The sequence below is a fragment of the Maylandia zebra genome, linkage group LG6, assembly GCF_041146795.1.
Source record: "Maylandia zebra isolate NMK-2024a linkage group LG6, Mzebra_GT3a, whole genome shotgun sequence".
NCBI lineage: Eukaryota > Metazoa > Chordata > Actinopteri > Cichliformes > Cichlidae > Maylandia > Maylandia zebra.
Window position 1 is genome coordinate 40317538 of NC_135172.1, and position 20003 is coordinate 40337540.

Genomic DNA, 20003 nt, shown 5'->3' on the forward strand with positions numbered 1-20003 from the left:
ATCTGATGAGAGGAAACAGCATTTGGTCTGCACTTTAGTCACGTGTGGACTGTTTGATTTAAAACCCACTGTGTACAGCTGTAAAGAATGACTCTTTAATTGTTGGTGGGCTGGGATTGTTTATGATACGGCGTGACGTCACTAGTGTCACTTGCCTGAACAAGCAGAGAGTAAACTGACTGAGCCAGTCTCCATGAGCCTCTGCAGACTCGACCGACCGTTTCGCAGCTCACTCACGGACCCGCATTTACACCCCAGAATCGCGGATAACTTGATTCTGGTCGGCCGGGAGGATCCGGGAGGTCTCCTCCTCCCTCTCCTCACCATGAAGGCGACCAGCTAACGCTAGCCGAGCAGTGTCCGCTAACAGCGGGACTCCTCCGGGCTGACAGTTTACAGCAGCGGCGGGTTCAGAGGAGGAGGAGGAGGTTAGCACCCAGCTAACCACACACTGCTGCCTGTGAGCCGATCAGGAGCTGAAAGGAAGGATTAGACGGTGAGTGAGCTCTGTAGCAGCGTTAGCCACATGGTTTGTTGTTATCCTCTGTTTACTTGCTTTTCTTTCATTGCTAACTTAGCTAGCTAGCGTTAGCGAAGTTAATGCTCCACATTCAGTTTCTGCTCGGGGCTCTCAAAGAGATTTGGGCGTTACATGCTGAATTGAGTAGACTATTAGTTCAGGGAGGTATCATTTCAATAACAGATTCCCTCCTGTGGGCTGCTCTTTATGTCCAACATAGTCTTTGACTCCAGGTTAGGGTGAGCAGGTGTCCCAGTTTGTATGGGACTGCACAGCACCTTCAGCCTTAGTCCAGTTGACATGTTTAAGTTATTGTGTTACAATGAGAGAATAATTGATAGACACCAGCGTAAACCCCCCAACTTTAGCAAGAGTCATTTATATGTATGAGAAGCTGTAAAAATTGGATAAAAAATTAAATGCAGTATATTTATAACTTTTATAGATCTACACACCAACACGTTGTCTTTATGAGGTTTTAATTTGCTTTCGGAAAGGCATCAGACAATAACACAAAATACAGCAGCTGTTTGTTTTTAAAGTTATATACGCTGTTGATATCAGTAATTTCTTTGACATTTAGTTTGTCGGGATCTGGTAACTACTGCATGCATGTAACATATAAACCTGTGTTGACAGAATAGTGTCAACACAGGTGAGTGTGCGGGTTGAGAGGTAGATTTGCATTATGATGTTATAACAGGTGTTGTGGTCAGAAGTAGGTCATTGTTGCTCATGTATTTATTCTTTTCCCCCCTCATTTCCTGTTAGAAAATGTGATTAGCTGAAAATGGAAAGATTTCCTCTACACGCTGTAATGCATTTTGCCATCAATGTTGTTAATTAATTTTATGTAGGCCCTACAAATATCCTGAATAGGAAATGTAATGACACAACTAAGTGGTGGGGGAGGGCTTGCTGGGGGGGAAGAGAGTATTGCTTTACAATACTTAAATAAATAAATACGATAATATAAAATATTATAATAATAAACACTTGTTGCAGATTTTCTTAAATCTTTGTCGCACATCATTTTTCTGCAACAGTTCTTGGACAGATGGGACAAAAATGAAACCAACACTAAAACCTCATTGCAGTTGTGAAGCATGGTGGAGGCAGCATCATGGTTTCAGAGATCTGTCTTGTGAGTGAATGAGTAGATAAATTAACCTTGTGATGATTGAACAAACTGTGTAGAAAAATAGCCAATATAATAGTGTGCATTATAAGGTTGATTTATGTGTGGCTTATATGGGATTTATTTATTTATTTTAAATGTATCTCTGGCCTGATTCAGCACGTGCCCCCCTGCTGGTGCATGTATCAGCTTAACGTCCTGATGTTAATCTGAGACTCTGAGGAATGACCTGCGAAGGGTTAAAGATATCCCGACTGTTCTTAGGGCTCCTGAGATGATCTGAGATCATTTGTATGGGTAATTATTACATTAGTATTAACAAAGAGTTCACACTCTTTCTCGCAGTTGTGTGCGTTGGTGTGTGGAGGTATTTACAGTTTGATTGTGTGGGGCAAAGGACCTATTTAAATGCTGCAGGCTGGGAGTGTCCACTCTTTGTGCTCGTTCATCATTAACCAGACACCATGTCCTGCAGTGCGAGTCAACAGTTGAACTGTGTGGTCTGAAGGTTTCACAAATGTTCTCCACTGCAAACATGGACCCTGGGTCCAAGGGGTTGGTTGCCACAGAAGATGATGTATGATGGGATACAAGAGAGGTGTGCAAGTTTAAATCACAAAAGGTTGCACTTGTTGTGTGTGTCTTTATATTTTGGGCTTGTGTGACTGTGGCCGAAATTATGCTCATTATTATTTAATGTTATAACTTGATTTTTGGGACATCGTGCACTTGCTCTTGCTCCTTACTACACTTGAAACCAAAGTGTTTCCAAAGAGATGAAGTCATTTTACTTCATCTGAAGCTCCAACAGCCTGTAGAGGGAGTGAATTTGGGGTTTCAGAGAAGAGTGAAAATGCTTCAGCCTAAAGAAACAAGAGTGACAGCATAAAAGGAACAATTTTCATCTGAATTATTATGTTCTTATAGTTGTTCAAAGCCATATATATGTAGCTGATGAGTTTTCTGAATCACATGCATTATTCAATTTGCACAGAGGATACAAATAAACAATGCATTTCTAAACTGCTAATTCCATCTCATTTATACATTGTATTGTGATAAATATCTCTGTAATAATTGTGTCATTTAATCCTTCTAATATTCATAAAAGGCAGTTTTAAGTAGTTTTAAAATGAAAGTTGAAACAAGTTAAACTTGAGTTAAATATTTGATTAGTCTGTCAGAAATTCAGATGAATTATTTATTTATTTTTATCTGTTTTTATGTGTTATTTTTTTTTATTGAGTTGGCCTCATTCACTACATTGAGTCACTGGACTCTACTCTGTTTGTGCAGGTTGGAGACTTTTGGAGTGTTTTTAATGGATTGTCTGACTGATATTATAGTTTGATGTGACGTATAGATCATCTGAGAAGCTTGTCTTTAGTTCTTTTTAGTTGGCAAATAATTAACGTGTGTGTGTGTGTGTGTGTGTGTGTGTGTGTGTGTGTGTGTGTGTGTTGCACCTGCATGTTAGAGTTTGACATGATAAATTACAGTCTAGCTTCAAAATGCAGCCTCCAGAACTATTAGGCGATATCATAATGTCTACATACGTCTCTTATCTTTCATGTTGATAATGATATGAACGATAGTCCTGGAACTGCATTATGATCTGGTAGAATAACACCAGCACGGAGATATCAGATACTTCATATGCAGCAGAGGTCGACCAAGGACTCGGCTGTTAATGGCATTTTCCCCCATGAAGCGTGGTACTTAAACTCTCCACCATCAATACGCAAACTGACTACTTGAATAACTGACATCCAGAAGTTAAAGGTTCAGCATAGCTGATTTACTTCACACCATTTTGGCAGTGCTGGCTTGTGTATTGTAAAGCAAACTAAAAATTAAATGTATAATCAGTAACTTAATGGCTGTTTAATTCTTTATATAAGCGGAGTGTATTTTTCTTTTGTGTGCCTGTATGAATGGAGTCGGGTGGGTGTCAAGTAAATCCTGAGGTCATACTTGCTGTGTATGTGCTTGTTCTGTCATCTGTGTGTGTTTGGCGAAGGCCAGCAGGGCAGGGCACAAGGCATGGCGTTGTATCGTGACCAGCAGCCCCAGTTACTTGGAACAAAAGGGCTGTTGTTGAGAGATCATGTGACTGTGTGTGTTCCACCCTTGTCATGTGATGTGAGCTCAGGGCAGGGTCTGAGAAGTGCTGAGTCGCTCTGAGAGGTTCCTTCCACCCAGGGAGCAGGCAGAAAACGAGCATGCACACAGGGAGAGGAGAGTGCTGGTCGAGTGGATGGATGTCAGGACAGAGAGGAATACGGAGACATCTTCAGAGACGCAGAGAGATTCAGAATAACTTCTGTTGCTTTCTCATTTCTACAGCAAGAAAACATCACATCCTTCTTTCACTCTCCTCGATTCTCTTTTTCTCGATTTCAGTAAAGATGCAACGCAGCATTTCGCATCGGCTCTGCGGCGAGGCAAGTTTATTCTAGTTTTCTTTTTAGTTCATTGAGATTGAGTGGTGGTGGTGGTGGGATGGCTTACCTGATGTCACAATGGCTGCTTAACCTCACAAAATCTGGAGACTTTGCTTACTGTGAACCCAGAACAACATTTGTAATTAAATTTAGCTGCTACTCTGCTCTCATCCTGGCAATCGGTTATGAAGTTAAAGGTGGGTTTCGCACACATACAGAGGAAATGCAGACCGGCGCAAACATTTCCCATTCCTGGAATACCAGCATGACTAACTGCCTTTTTACTCATTTATGTTTGAGCTGAGAAGTGAGACACAGCCGCGTGTCGTGTAGCAGGTCCTGTAATACTTGTTTGAATCAGTGCAACCGGCCTGAGAGAGCCGGCTCTTAACAGATCTCTTTTGTGTGTATGTGTGTGTGCATGTAATCAACCCACTGTGGAACTGGCCCTGCAACCTACATATTCAATACCACTGCAGATTGTTTAGTTGAGTAGGTGAAAGGGTTTTTGTCGATCTGTGTCGTCATATTAGTGAAAACCTACAGTACACTTTCCACACGCAGGAGTCTGTACTTTGACACTCAGTCGCTTTCTGATGGACAGAGTGAGATAACTTGGATAGTTTACAAAAACCCTGTGTGTCACAATCGCTGACTTCTCCATGAGCTTGCATAATAACGTCTGACGGTTTGAGCGGAGTAGTGAAACACAGAGAAACACACACACACACCTATATTTGGTTACCCTGTTTCTGTGTCAGAGAGCAGGAGGCATGAAACCTCAAACCTGAAAAGGTACAGTGTCTCTAACGTCTCACTTTAAGCGCACTGAAAATTTTATGATTTTATTACAGATAAAGCAAACAGTTATGATAACGCCAAAAGGCCATTAAAAAGTATTCCAGTACAGAATACAGTGCGGTCGCTCAGTCATTTTAGCTGCTAAGTAGCCGGATTGCTTGAGAGTAAAGGAAGGTTTACTCATCTTTACTTTCAGAATGGAAACCTGCAGTGTCTTGATTTCTGGAGGCTCTACACTAAATGTCCGTCTTTGAGAGGGGTCACATGATTGCCAAACATGTCTGTGAGGATAACGTAGCCCTTACAGCTCTGCCAATTAGTGTCTGCCATATGATGCTGAATAATTGAGCAGAGGACTTCTACTGAGCTGATAGCATTCTGGTTTCAGTAGCCGAGGGAACACCGGCACAGCATGGCTCATCCATTATACAGCACTTGGAGTAACCGGCCATGTCCTAGTGTCCTGAAACACACTGTGGAGCGCGTTTTGTGGTCAGCTTGGTGCACCAGGGTGGGTATAAAACTATAAAATACTAGCAGTGGCCAGTGGTACCCCTCAGCCTCCTAGTAGATGCACCTATGGTATGAATCGCTTCGTTCTCGGATTCACAAACTTGGGTGTCCAGGCTGTGTGCCCACCTGGCCGTCAGGGTGACGACAATACCGCCTTAGCCTTTTATGGCTGAGGAGCAAAAAGCCCTGGACCATGCATGAATCCCATGTCTTGTGTGTTGTAGTTAATGACCTGCTCATTTTGTCTTCTTTGATATTGAAAATAGAGTGTAGTGCATGCTTCAGACAAACCTTTTTCTATAAAATATATCTGCAATAAGCTATATTTGCATTAAAATCCTATAATTATCTTAAAATCCTGTCCATGGTGGCTTTCCTTTCTTGCATAGAACATTAGTAAACATGTATTGAAATGCATAGTTACTTACTTCTGAAAGTTTTTGAGAAACCGCTTCAAGTGCTTTGTTTCCTATTTCAACATCTTCTTTTAATATTCCAGCAATGAAGTGGTGACTTCTTTAATTTTTCTGATTTCAACAACTATCAGCTGCCATGAGTCGAGCTCTCTTCAGAAGAGATTTTGTTTTTGTATTGTGAGCATCAAGTATTGTAACAGTTTATATCATGTTAAAAAGCAAGAAAAACCATAATGCGGACTGTTCTCCACACAGTGGATTTTCTAGTCCTGCACGTGCAGTTGCATACACAGTGTAAAAGCCCTGCAGGTTGGTTACTACTGTTACCCAGACATAGTTTGTTAGCCAGACCAAGTAATGCTTTCACTGCAGAGCATATGAAAGCCCAGTTTAATTCATTTCTTACACTTTTTAGTGTATTTAGAGTTAAAACCCTTTCAAGTACATGGAGGAAGTTTGAAAGGGTTTCTGTGTCTATGCTTGGTGAACTATGATTGTTTTAGGGAGGGTTGGAGGTGAGATACTTTGATGCTTTTAGTTTTACTTTTACTGAGAAGTTGAGTTTTGTTTTGTTTTTTTAAATTTTATTTTCTGTTTGACATACCTTTCTTTCCTTACTTTCCATTTGACAACATCAGACCACACCAACCCTTTAAACAGTGGGCAGTTAAAGATTTAAATGACTTCCTGCTGTTGTGTTCATGTTTGTATATGTTTTGGCCCAGCAGTGCAGCTCTGACGGGAAAGCGAGGGCCCTGTGGTTCCGCCTTGTCTTGATCTTCCACTGGACACTGTGCATGTGTTTCAGGGGGTGGATTTGGCTTGTTGTCAGCTCATTTCTTCCTGTTACAGCAGAAAGGCACTTCCTGTAGGCTAAAGCCAGAAGGGTGGAGATGAGCGAGATGAGATTGCTCCCTTTAATGAGAGCTTGGCCTGTAGTTTGGACAAAGGAGGAAGGTGTGGCAAGGAGCTGGCCAGTTTACTTCTGTTTTGTAATGATTTGTACTCTGATTTTCACAGCTTTGGGAGCTTTTTAGTGAGACTGGTGTGTGGACTTTTTGTGTTAATGAAGTTTTTGTTTTTGTTGCCTCTTCTATTTTTTTTCCAGCCCACCAGGCAGAGCAGCTGTGGCAAATTGCAGACGAGCATGAGTCATGACCTCAGTGGTGCTGGTTGACAGTGGTGGGACAGTGGTGGAGTATGTCACAGCTGAAGAGGACCCAGAGCAGGTGCGGCAGACACAGACAAACTCATTTCAAACTTACTCTTTCAGTTAGAAACATCTTTTTATGACAGTTTCTCTTTTTTATTCTCCTTGCCGACTTTCTCCAGGAGGAGGGAGAGTGTGAGGTGGACTTGGAGCTGGAGGGAGAGGTGGAGGGTGAGTGTGAAGCCGAGGAGGCCTATGAAGAGGAAAAGGAGGAGGCTCAGGACTACCCAGCAGTCATAGTGGAAGAGATTCCTAGTGCCAGCCTGGCTGAGGAGCAGAATTACTCAGCCCAAGTGTTGTTGTATGGTGATGAGGCCTATATCATGCAGGAAGTGGGAAACGAACAGGAAGTGGAGACGGATCGGGACCCAGGTGAGGCAAAAATGTTTTGTGTTACTAAAAGTGTGCCACGGTCTTTGTTATGTTATTGCATCAGTCAGATTTTGAATAGTCTTTCCAGTTAAAACCAGCATAAAATCAGATTTTTTGGAGAGGTTATTTTATTGCCTCAAAGGCAATCAGAATGATTTTTAAAACTGCACGTGATTGTATTTAAAAAAAGTTAGTTACAAGAACCTCGATAACACTTAACTCAGGCCATCAGCTTAACAAAAGACACCAACTAAATCACTGAGCAACATCTGTGCTGTACTTAAAAAATGTCCTTTAAAGTTCAACATAGCCAGACTTTCTTTGTGCTAGCTGGATGAGTAAATCCTTAAACCTCGGTCAGAGATGACTAATATTATGATGGTGAATATCAACTTTCTGTTAACTCAGGCTTTCTGCTTCAGGTGTTGTTTCATGCATCATTTCACTCTTCGTTAGCACAAAACTGACCAACTAATCAAATCAGGAATACGGGTGATAAGGATCAATAAAGAATATTTTTAAGAAGTCAGAAATCAACACTCGTGCTACAGATAAAGCAAGAGAGTAAAACTGCAGAAAATTAGTAATCGTGTGAATTCATTCCTTAACTGTATTTAGGGGTGCAAATTAGAGCTCTGAATCTTTAAACTATATTTAAACTATTTAAAGGTTACTCGGTGCATTCAGGCCCTTACTCTTGAATTCCTGTGATTACAGCAGGGCTTCCCTTGTATCTGTCACTATTCAACTCCCAGTACTTCTTTGGTGATGGGAGTCAGCACACTGGGAGTGCACTGCCACCTTGTGGGTGTTGTTGTGTAGTTGAATTTTCTGTTTTATGAGGTTTTATCCCGTATTTACTGGCTAATAATTAGATTTTGCCATATTGGTGATACCCGCCGTCCAGTCCAGTGCTGTTTTCAGTAATTTGGAACATATTTAAAGGTCAGAGAGATGGAGGTTTCAATTTTCTTTCTAAGAACTTTAAGTTGCAGCATGTAATTAAAATTCTCAACAAAAATCAACTTTTCTTCAGTGAAATATAATAGTTTTGATCATAAGAAAAAGTTGCTAAGTTTCAGGATCTTCTCTCACTTAAACACCTCAAAATAAAGTGGAACAAATAATCAACTGAAAATGTGTACACGCACCTTTACCTGACACATTTTACCGTACCAAACAAAAGCAGGGGCAGCAGATTTAAGTAACAAAAGTATGTTTCCAGTAGTGAAAGCTTTGGACTGTTCGCTGCTCGTATCGAGGCTGCTGGCGTATGGCTGGATGTGAACTGTGAATAGCTTTAGCGTTAGCCACTTTGCCTTTCTTAGCTTCTGTAAAATGTCCATGTTCAGCTGGGTGAAGGAGGTTTAAGTGTTTGTTGTTTCCCCTCCTCACAGTTTACTTAAACAAACTTTGTGTCTTCACTTACAGTGAAAAGCTTTCATACTAACAAGATATCAGTGCGTGTTTGTGTGCCGCTGTGCACATGTCCTGCGTGCATGAAATAGACCAGCTCATAACTGGACATGTGTGAGACTGACCGGCCGGTGACCTCCCCGAACAGAGAACATTGGAAATTTTGATTCTGGTCCTTAGACAGTCAATCTGTGCGTCTCTATTAAAGATGATAGAAAAAGTGTATTTTTTAAAAAAGAATAATTTAGAAGAATAATTTAATAATGAAAAAATGTTATCATAATAATTTTATAAATAAAAGTCTGTCCCTCTGCTCATATTTGTTTTAAAGATGCGGTTACATGTTTGAACACACTTTTTTTTGTGTGTGTTATGTGGAAAAAAGACACGGTCCACAGAATAGTGGCTCTCAGTAATAAACCTGTTGAGTTCACATTTAAGATGATGCATTGAAGACATGTAAGAGGCAGTCTGATATAATTAATAAACCGGGAAAACTTTTGCCAGCTACACAAAAAATACCTGATGTAGTAAATCTGATGATGTAGTAAACTCATATATGCAAATTATTCTTTCTTTCTTTTTTTCCCTTCATTTGCTCAGAAGGTTTTCTTGCAATTGTTTCATGGCTCAGACTTTAGTTTGGTTAGATTACCAAGTGCACAAAACAGGAGAGGCATTTCCTCAAGGTGTAGAAAATGATTAATGAACTCACCGCACACTTGGTTTGGGGGTCACTGGTGGAGCGCAGAATATCCTCAACACAATTCCATTTGTTTTGCAGTTTTTCAGTGACATCCTCCTTTAAAATGAGCCGTGCCCGCCTTTAAATGATTTATTTTTAATCCCAAAGAGACACAAATACTTTTCAAAGCCTGACTTGCATAGGTGTCCTCCTACCACACTAGGTGTTAGTGCAGTAGTTCATGTGTGAGTATTTAACCTTTGCTTTACCAAACTCCATGTCTCAATTTTACTTAAGTTGTAAAGTATGTGATTTAAAATGAACTCCCACAAAGATAATAGATTTATTAAATTGCAGCGTTTCAATCCAGCTCACCTTCATACACACGTGTGTAAATAGGCCTGGAGCTCCATGCTTGAAATCAGGCTTTGAAGCTTGTACAAGAAGAGAAAGACATCCAATCAATTTAGACATACAGGTTTTTCGATCAGGTGAATACTTCATACTTTTTGCTTCATGTGTAGCATCATCATCAGGTAGTTTATTTCTCTTAGTCGTCTCAGAAACCACTGAATCACAATTAAGCTCACTGACATTCATCAATAAATAAGTTTTAACATAATTGTATAAATATAAGATGTTAAGTCGCAACATATGGCAGATTTGATCTTCTTTATTTTTCCACTAGCTCTTTTAAGTTGACCAATCCTAATTTAGTTTGCATAAGTTCATTATTTTAATCCTCACAAAGCAAGTTTATTTCTTATTAAGCCACATTCCCTTGTGTATATATTGTATTTCAGTTCAAAATGCTGTCATATATTTAAAAACAGTGCTGCTCTGCCCTCCTGTGGCATTGTTATGTGCCATGACCTGTAAGCACATGCATGAATATGTATCTATATGTATTACAGATAGTCAAAGTTAAGTTAGTAAAATGGTAATATGACAAAATAAATAAAACAATGATAAATACTTTCCAGCTCCAGGGGCGTAATTTCCGGGGGGGTTAGGGGGGTTATGACCCCCCCATAATCAGACCTAAACAATATAACCCCCCCCCCCCCCCCAATAAAATTATGAATTATCTTGCATAAATAGGCTGTTGATTTTCTTTACTCATTTCAGTTATCACCAGCAAAATAGTTGCATGTTTAATCATCTGGGAATTTACCCAGATTTATTTATTTGTTTAGACAGAGATCTTGACACCCCCCCCCCCCCCCCCCCCCTTCATGTATCTCATGTAAGATACATGAGATACGTTGCTTAAATATTTATATAACATATATCAGTAGCAGAACTTTACTGGTCACCAAAATAATACTTATTTAATTGTATTTTATTAGACCTTTAAAGCATTTTTTTAAGTGCTGGGTCTTACACTGACATGCTTTTTTAAGAGACTCACAGTAAAAATCCGTGTCAGTTTGCTTCAGCGATGTGAAAACGGTGAGCTTATTTTAAAAAACGGTGCAGCTTTTATTTGACGTGCTCACTACGCAAGAAGGGGAGGTCGACGGAAGGATTTCCTGTGTTGGTGGCGGATGGGTACCTTTGCTGGCGCTGTGACGCGTCGCGTTCAATACGAAGAGATTTCCCATTAGCGGCGGAGTGATCTGAACTAGTAGCTTCCCATACAATTCAGTGAGGAGTCAATGTGAATCTGCAGCGAGGGGGAAAACATGGCGACTTCGCAGCATGAGGGGCACGCAAACCAACTCGATCTACTCATCAGAGCCGGTAACGTAATTTTTCGCACTCGCGGCTTCGATCTGAGCTGCGCGCGGTTGTTGTTTTTAAGTGCGTCCGCTGCGCCGCCGTCCGCTGAGAAGAAGTGCGGTGAAGTAATGGAGGGCAATCAGGAAGTGATCACCTTGGTTAGCAACCTGCATGGCGTCGCCACACGGTTTAATCGGAGCCGGTTTATAAGGAGGGAAACTTCAGTTGGATGCGGTGGTGTGTACAGGTGTAGAGTTACGTGCATGTGTGGTGTTTTGCACGCGGGAGGAGTTTTTTCTGCCCTCCGCGTGGTGTAGAATAACGGTCTGCAGCTCGGCTGCACAACCAGGAAGTGTGGAGATGTTGTCTTTCCTACGTCTTTGCCACGCTGTCTGAGTCGGAAGGACATGTGGGTTTATTTTTACCAGCATCAACGACGCGTGCACCGTTAAATATTCCCTGTGATCGTTTTTATGGCCGTTTGTTTTGGTGTTTGACTGCGGCTGGCTTCGGTTTCGGGTCAGTTTAGCCTGAATAATCTGCAGGCTGATCCTTGATTAGCAGCTCCGGGGAGTGAGGCGCCGTCCTGTGTCATGTTTGTGGATTAATGTGTGATCGGCTCACGGTGGCACCCTCTGGGTCTCGGGTTTTGGTGTGTGTGTTTGTTTGTTTCACGGTTTCCGTTACCGTCCTGTGGAGCCGCTGTGCAGGCGCGTGGGACGGCCTGGCTCACGCGCTTTCTTCCTTGTAGCCGTTTGTTGTTGGCTTCAGCTTTCCAGCTACAAACTCTCTTCACCTGCGTGTTTCCTGATTTTGAATAACGGGCTTTTATCGCTTAAACGCCGTGTTTGTTTCCGCCTCTGTTTAATTTTAATGTCAAAGTATTTTTTTCTAATATTTCGATGGCGGAAGCATTGTTTATGTGAGGGGGCGGGGCGTGTGTTTGATTGACTCGTCCGTTAGTCCTGTAGTGCGCGCGCTGCTTCCGAACGTAAGCAGCAGTCCAATCAGATGCGTCTGGGGGCAGGCTCTTGAACTGAGCGACAGCCAATAGGAGGCAAAGCGAGTGTTGAGTGACAGGAGGATTTGTGTGCCTCTTCGAGGAGAACTGGAGGGAACGGGTGAGGAGTGTAAACACGGAAGTCATCACGGGCAGCACTACTTTTTGTCGGACTTGCTGCTGTTCTTGGCCCCGTTACCTAGCTGTAAATGTGAAAGAGATTTTCCCAACTTTATATATTGTAATTTTGCTTACACTTAAATAATTATTCTAATAAACTGAACAATTTTGCAATTTTTATTGGATAATCAGACATGAGTTATAACCCTGATAATTCAGATTTTGACATGTTGGTCAGGCACATCTGCAGCTGTTTGAACTCAACCCTTTCGGTGACCTTACTGCAGCACCTCTGCTTACTTTCAAGGGCGACTCTGCAGGCCACAGGACCTCTGCAGTGTGTCCTGTTTGCTTGTGAATGAGTGGGACAGCCTAAATATAGCCTATTTCTGTCCTCGACACAGTGCCCATTGCCTCAGCAAGATAGCCAAACATGGATAGGGCAGGGTGTAATGGGATCTTGTGTTTCCCACCGGTGATTGACAACGACAGCAGGTGCTCCTGGGTGCCTTCTCAGAGCTCCCTCAGACAGGTCCACGTACAGTTTCCCTGACAGCGGCTGTATCCTGTTTTTGAATAAAACAGGAGGGCTGCTCACGTCTGAGTGGGTCAATAGTTTGATTGTTAACATATTGAATTAAACACCCAGCTTTGCAGGAAGTGAGTTTGGGCTTTATATGCAAGAAAATTGAGTTTTTCCTTCATGTAAAAAATTGGTCCTCAGAGAGGTTTAGATCTTCAACTAAAGAAAAATCACCAGATTTAAAAACAAAAACAAAAAATTCTGTGAGCAGGTTTTAGTTTACCCAGGCTTCTGTTTTTGCTTAACAAACAGCCATAATTATTGGGAAATTGCGTATAAGTCAACACAAGTATTTTGTCTGCTCATGCTAAATTGTGTAGACAAAAAATTTTGCTTAATTATGGGAAGCCAAAACGTTTTAATACAATATATACGTGACAATTAAATGTAAATGTAAGTGACGAATGTTTCTAGTTTTAATTTATGTGGGAAGAGTGAATAAGACAAACATTTCAAAGGGGAAATCATACATGCCAAAAAAACCTATGAAGAGGAGAAAAAAATATATAAAAGGGGTGAAAGAATTGAAATTAAAACATTTTTGGGTGTCTACTTTGTATGTGGTCTTTGTGCTGACAGTGTGAGTTCATTGAGTTCATAATGTCTGATCAGTATCTGAAGATCTGTGGTTAAGAAACATGGGGGGGGAAAAATCAGCATAAATTATGATAAGTGTGTATGGAAGCTATCAGGAGCGAGGCACAACAGTATCTACAGCCATCTGTAGAACACAGTGGAGGCTCTGTCATGGTTTGAAGCTGCATTTCAGGCAAAATTGGTGAAATTATGAACTCAGAATGTCAAAATACTTGTATTGCAATACTGGTGGTTTCCTTTAGGGGGGTGCCAGATGTTTGTTTGTCCAGGAGAACCCCCACTTTAGGATTGCTGCTGTTCTCCACTCTGCAGACGGAAGCTAGAAGGCAATCTCAGTTATTTAAAACTCATTAACGTATCATATCTGTTTAGATTAAAAATGTCTTAATATTTTCCTTCAAATGTAAAAGAAGTAGATTGATGAGATCTCATGCTTAATAAAGAAGAAAAACACTAACTGTTAAAAGTCCAGGCGAGTGTTTGCTGACTGTTTTCGTGTCTTCTGTGTGTTGCAGTGGAGGCTTCTGTTCACGGCACCAATGTCCACTGCTCTGACAAAACAATTGAGGCTGCAGAGGCTCTGCTACGCATGGATTCGCCCTCCAGCCTCAAAGAAGACCACAGCCCAGGTAACACACACACAGATACACTGTTAGTGGACCACCGCTCAGGTTTATATGCTCAGTTAGCATAACTGCTGGCCAGTCTAGTAGATCCTCATCGACCCTGTGATGATTCCTCTGTGCAGAAGCGTTCCTTCCACAAAGTGGAGCGACACAAGACTTCCTCCACGCTGCCATGCGGCCTGACATGATCACAGAGTCCGAGGTGGAGATATCAACAGAGGAATGTTGTGAGGAGGAGGATGAGGATATGGCTACGGTTATGGACGATCCGGAGCCAGAACCCGACCACGAGCCAGTCAGAAAGAAGCGAGGTAGACTTAAAAGAGCTGGAAGTTAACTTATCTGTTATGTGGAGGAAGCCAGAGCCCAAAATGTTAATTTGATATCTTTAACTTTCTGGGGGCTTGTTAAACTTTGGGGAAAAAGGAAAATATTCAGTGTTTCAAGCCAAAATTTAAATGCAAAACATCTGGAAGCACTGATGCCAAGTTGTAAATCCAAAACCAGAACCTTGTAATTATGCTCAGTGACTTTATCCAAGAGCACCATCTAGTGGCCAATTTACCTCGGTCTCACAACTGACTTCTTTCAAATGTTTCCCTTCCCAGCTGGACGGAAGCCGAAGACGCATCAGTCAGCCATTTCCAACGGCTCACCGGACGTCGGCATCAAGAAGAAACCAAGAGAAGGAAAAGGTATCCGAGGTATCCATTTTAGCTCTTCCACACAAAAAAATGCTGCTTTCTGGTTAACATAGACAGAAATTCACCGTGCCTGCAGCTGTCGGAAACTCGTACTTTTATTTCATGAATCAGTCAACATGCTTTAAACATTAATATGACCTTTCAGTTAGCTTTTCTCCTTCATGAACTAGACTTTGGTTCAGTTTTATTTATACAGTGCTCAGTGCTTAACTCTCAGCAGCAGTCACCTCAGAATGCTTTGTACAGCCAGGTGAAGACTGAGTCATGTTACAGAGAAAACCTCAACGTTTCATGTTTTTAAGTTCGGTTTCCTCATTTGAAGAATAATTGTGGAGCATTTTTACAAAGCAGTCCAGCAGCGCTGCATAAATACACTGAGTACAGATGTTAATTATCTTTGATTTCCAGCAGGGAGCACCACCTACCTTTGGGAATTCCTGCTGGACCTCCTCCAGGACAAAAACACCTGTCCCAGATACATAAAGTGGACCCAGAGGGAGAAGGGCATCTTCAAGCTGGTTGACTCAAAGGCCGTGTCCAAGCTGTGGGGCAAGCACAAGAACAAACCAGACATGAACTATGAGACGATGGGGCGGGCACTCAGGTAGGCTGTCCCTATCTGGGATTATAATCGGATGTGTTACATTTTTGAAAGAAACAAAGTATATTACATCTTTATGATCCAATAAACACTTTAAATTTGGCAGCGATAAAGGCAACAGTAGAGGTTTGATAAACAAAAATGGCTCCGTCTCTTTAGGATTACCTTGCTAGACTTCACAGAGGCTGATTTCCAGTCCTCTGCTGACATTTCATTTTTATTTTCTTTGAAAGCAGCATCTTATGTTCTGATGCCTTTTCTTCAGATATTACTACCAGCGCGGCATCCTCGCCAAGGTGGAGGGCCAGCGGCTGGTTTACCAGTTCAAAGAGATGCCCAAAAACATTGTCATCATTGACGACGATAAGGCGGAGATTCCTGCTCCAGAGGACCTGATCGGCTCGGACACAGCGGCGTCCTACGAGCGCGTGCCTCCGCCGTCAGACATGCTGCTCCACGCCACCGAGCTGTCATCCTCCAAGAAGCCCAACATCTTGCGGGGCGCTAACAAAACCAACGTCGTCCACACTCCAGTGGCCACAGGCAGCAAGCCAGCAGCAGGAGGAGCGGTGACGGCGGGAAGAATAGTGACGGTCTCAGTGGCGTCGGACGGGAACCAGAAACAGCAGTCCCACGCGGCAATCATCCCGAACGCCACAGGGGCGAGGTGAGGCCCCTGCACGCAGATGTTCACTATGTGGCGTCTTTGCTCATGCGGATCTTTACCCTTCTGACTCTGTCTCTCCTGCAGGACGGTCCGGGTGGCTATGCAGGTGCCAGTAGTCATGACAACATCACTGGGTCAGAAGATCTCCACAGTCGCCATGCAGCAGCCCGCGGGAACAACAGCAGCAGCCGGCCAAACCACTCTGCTCACCAACACCTCGGCTATCGGCGCCGCTGCCGGAAACGCCAACTCCCAGCAGAAGGTGTGCAAAATCAAAAATCGAAAATGATGCAAAACCAAGTTTAGAAATGTGTTTATAACTCTGAGTAATTAAGTTTGTTTTGGTGATGAAACAGTTGAGTCACTGCGCAGCACTGAAAAGATGAACTGATGATGCTTCTTTTCATCAGGTCGTGATCCAGACCATCCCCACCATGGTGCCAGCCACTGCGGAGAACGGAGACAAGATCACTGTCCAGCTCGCCAAGATCATCACCATCCCAGCCCACCAGCTGGCTCAGTGTCAGATCCAGACCTCCACGGGCACAAACAAGCCCGGTGTCGGGGCCTCGCCGGCGGGCATCAGCCTCCTCGGGAGCCCCCTGACTGTCCGCGCCCTCACGCCCGTCAACGTCGCGCCGGGAACGCAAGTGATGAGACTCACCGTGCCGACGCAGGCGCAGCAACAGACTCTGGTGGTTTCGCAGCCGGGCAGCGGGGCGGGCGTGGTGACGGTGTCTGCGGCCAACCAGGCGGTGGCGGCGCAGCCTCGTATCATTAGCGGTGTCATCAATGGCTCAGAGCTGGTCATAGGAGGTGGAGCGGTGGAGAAGCTGAAGGCCGCCGGCGTCCAGGTACAGGCCATGCAGGTGCCGATCCAGCAGAATCAGGCGAATCCAAAAATGGCCCAGAGCGTCAAATCGGAGCCAATGGACTCGGCCGACGTGGCGATGAAGACAGAAGAGCCCGAGTGTTGAAATGCGTCCATGTCTCCTCTGCCAGAGCGTGCTCGTTTGTACATTTCTGAAGTCATTTCTACTTTTCTTCGTAATAACCAGCAGCAGTCTGTGAGACTTTAAAGACGCCCAGAAGTCTCTTCCCCCCCCCCCACCTTTTTTTTTTGTGTGTGTCTTTTCTTCCTGAGCCCGTCTTCACATCTTCCATGTTGCTGCCTAGAACTAATCCGGACTGTCTCAGAGCCGCACAGAAACCTCTCCAACATAGGAAAACAGACTTGAAGGAAAGGGATGTGTTGGGAAAAGGGACCAACTTTTGATCACTACAGTTTATGCTTTGGAAATCTTTCACCGTCACTGACTTGAAATCTGGGGAAAAAAGCGAAACACTACAAACACAAATGAAAGCAAATAATCAAAAAGCAAAATGTGAACCGTCACATTCAAGAGGACCCGGAGGATGGGGCTGGGGTGTAATGCAGCTTTTGTAGAGACAAACGTTAAAACCAGCAATTAGTTTTTTTATTAATATTATTATGATATCACTGTGCCGATCAAGTGTAGGTGGTGCTATGAGAGTGAGAGGAAGAGGCGTTCCCACGAGGAGCGATATCAGACAGAACACGGTCATGTATGTACATAAATATAAATATGTCTGCTATACAGTTTACGGAGCTAATGTTAACAGAACAGCCTTAGATTTTAATTTTCTTCTTCATGTGATGTCTGAACGGTAAGCTGTTGTTTTGTTTTCTTTGTGTTTTGATACCTTGTACCAAGCACAGTATTATTGAAACTAGGGAAACTAATTTTTCTTTCTACTGGTTCTTCCGCCTCCATTTGGCTGTTTTAACGCTCACACAGGTTGAATCTGACAGGCCAGACTGCTCACAGCACATCTGAGGATGTGGCTAGAAAGGATCTTGGCTGCTCCTTTTTCTTTTAATTTTGGAACATTTTTGTGACCCTGCAGTCAGGCTGCATGCAAAAAAACGCGACTGAGCCGATGCATGCTGCCACATCTGAAAATAGGAATGTCTGTAGAAGCAAGAAAGAAATTAATCAAGTTTATGCAAAGATGGCTCACTGTGGATCCCAGGTCACTTTACTTCCAGCTTAAAACGAGGCTCCTGCATTTCATTTTTTTTAATCTGAAAAGAGGGAAGAAGAAGAAGAGACAGAGACAGAGAAGTTTGTGTTCAGACTGAACTGTTTGTATATTCAACATTTGAAGTATATTCTATTTTGTTGTACTCTTGTTTCAAAGTGTATTAAAGTAGATTTTACTGAAATATAAAGACATTTGAAACCTGACGGCTGTCCCTGCATCACTTATTTATTTTTTTTGTTCATTTATGTTGGAGCTGGGAGATTTAGAGTTTGGGTTTAAATGATTATGAAACAAGATAATCAGGATAAAATAGGTAACGCTGTTCTTTTACAGAGCAGTTTTCCCTCCCGTCTACTCAGTTTAGCTCAGCTCAAGCTAAAGATGGCAGAGAGACTTTGTACAGAGAGTCAAACTGTTCACAGAGGCTGCTGTCTGTTGTTGTTTTTTCGTTTAATCAAGAAGTGAGGCACTCAAATGTCTCAGGCAGGCGGCGTTAATCTTGTTTTTCAGTAGTGTGAGAAACCGGAGCTCCCCGAGAAAAGCCAAACACCAGAGGGAGAATTGGCCCCCTGGCTCTGGATGGCCTCACCTTGTCCTCCAATAGCACTTTGAGGAATTGAGTCACCGTGACCAGGATACGTTCTTCAACGCATTTGTAGCACTTTCTGTTTTCTTGCGTTTGCGCAATATCTAATTAGAAGCTGTCTGAGTAATGCTGCAAAACTAGTTCATGCATTCATTTATGAATGTTGCTCTGTGACTGCTGGTTTACTTGTGGTTCACAGGGTATTTACAAGTAGAATGGGAGGCAGAGCCGTCAGCTTTCAGGCCTGTCTTCTGTGGAAGCAGCTTCCAGTTTGGAATCGGGAGACCTTTTTGTCAAAGCTTAATTAGGGATGGATCAGGTGACCCTGAATGTTCCCTGGTTACGCTGTGATAGCTCTAGGGTTTTGCATCATTAGTTATTGTTAATCTCTGGCTCTCTTCCACAGCGCGTCTTTGTCCCTCCCCCTCCCCTCACCCTCAACTGGTTGTGGCCGACCGGTTCCTAGTAAAAGGGAGTTTTTCCTTCCCAGTTTTGTAAAGTGCTTGGTCATAGAGGGTCATCTGATTGTTGGAGTTTCTGTATACCTTACAAAATAAAGAGGCTTGAGGTGACTGTCGGTTTCTGCTGAGCTGCGGTGCAGGTAGATGTTAAAGTTGAGCAATAAACTACATTTTTAATATCCCGAGCTACTTTATGTTTATCAGCACAAAGCTGAACACAAGAAGCAGAAGTTATGTTTTACCATCCGATATGAAAAGGGTCATGTGAGTCTCCTAATATTATTTCACACATGAAAGTGAAAAAGGGTTTGAAGAGTTAAAGAAATTTCACAAATTCTGAGAATCTGAGCCACCTGTAAAAAAGCTGTTTTAGACTATGATCTCGAGCTTTTTGTACATTATCAAACTTTTTTCCCAAACATTACTCCAGGTGTTTGGATCAAACTGGACAAACAGTCGTGTCACAAATACAGCAGTTACTACATACAGTGATAATATTTACTCATGAGAAGCACGCACAGGGCAGCCTTTCTGCATTCAATTTGAGTTTACTGAACTTTATCGTCGAAGGCGATAAAGACAAGAATCTGGGTGAAATTCAGTTGTGCAAAATGTCTTTGTTTTGACAAATCAGGATTCCATTCAGCTCAATTGTTTGTTTGTTTTTTTAGGTGAAGCAGAAATCTCAATTATCTCAAAACCTGAACATGGAAATAAAAAAAAGCAAACACTCGTACACCTGGATAAGAAGAGG

At 42.6% G+C, this 20003-nt stretch overlaps 1 protein-coding gene across 7 annotated transcripts; it reads left to right on the top strand.

The window, feature by feature from the left end:
- Nucleotides 1-145: 145 nt before the first annotated feature.
- elf2b (E74-like factor 2b (ets domain transcription factor)) lies at nucleotides 146-18405 on the top strand. Of its 7 annotated transcripts, XM_076885232.1 has the most exons (11): nucleotides 146-496; nucleotides 4062-4102; nucleotides 6941-7061; nucleotides 7165-7414; nucleotides 14053-14166; nucleotides 14286-14474; nucleotides 14772-14867; nucleotides 15276-15471; nucleotides 15734-16135; nucleotides 16220-16397; nucleotides 16546-18405. In XM_076885232.1, exons 3-11 carry the CDS (start codon nucleotides 6987-6989, stop codon nucleotides 17110-17112), a joined length of 2067 nt encoding a protein of 688 aa, XP_076741347.1. In that variant the 5' UTR covers nucleotides 146-496; nucleotides 4062-4102; nucleotides 6941-6986; the 3' UTR covers nucleotides 17113-18405. The 7 variants fall into 7 exon arrangements, with proteins under 7 accessions (XP_076741347.1, XP_012774300.2, XP_012774304.2 ...); XM_012918846.3 differs by lacking the exon at nucleotides 4062-4102; XM_012918850.3 differs by lacking the exon at nucleotides 4062-4102 and having other exon boundaries at nucleotides 15279-15471.
- The last annotated feature ends 1598 nt before the right edge of the window (nucleotides 18406-20003 follow it).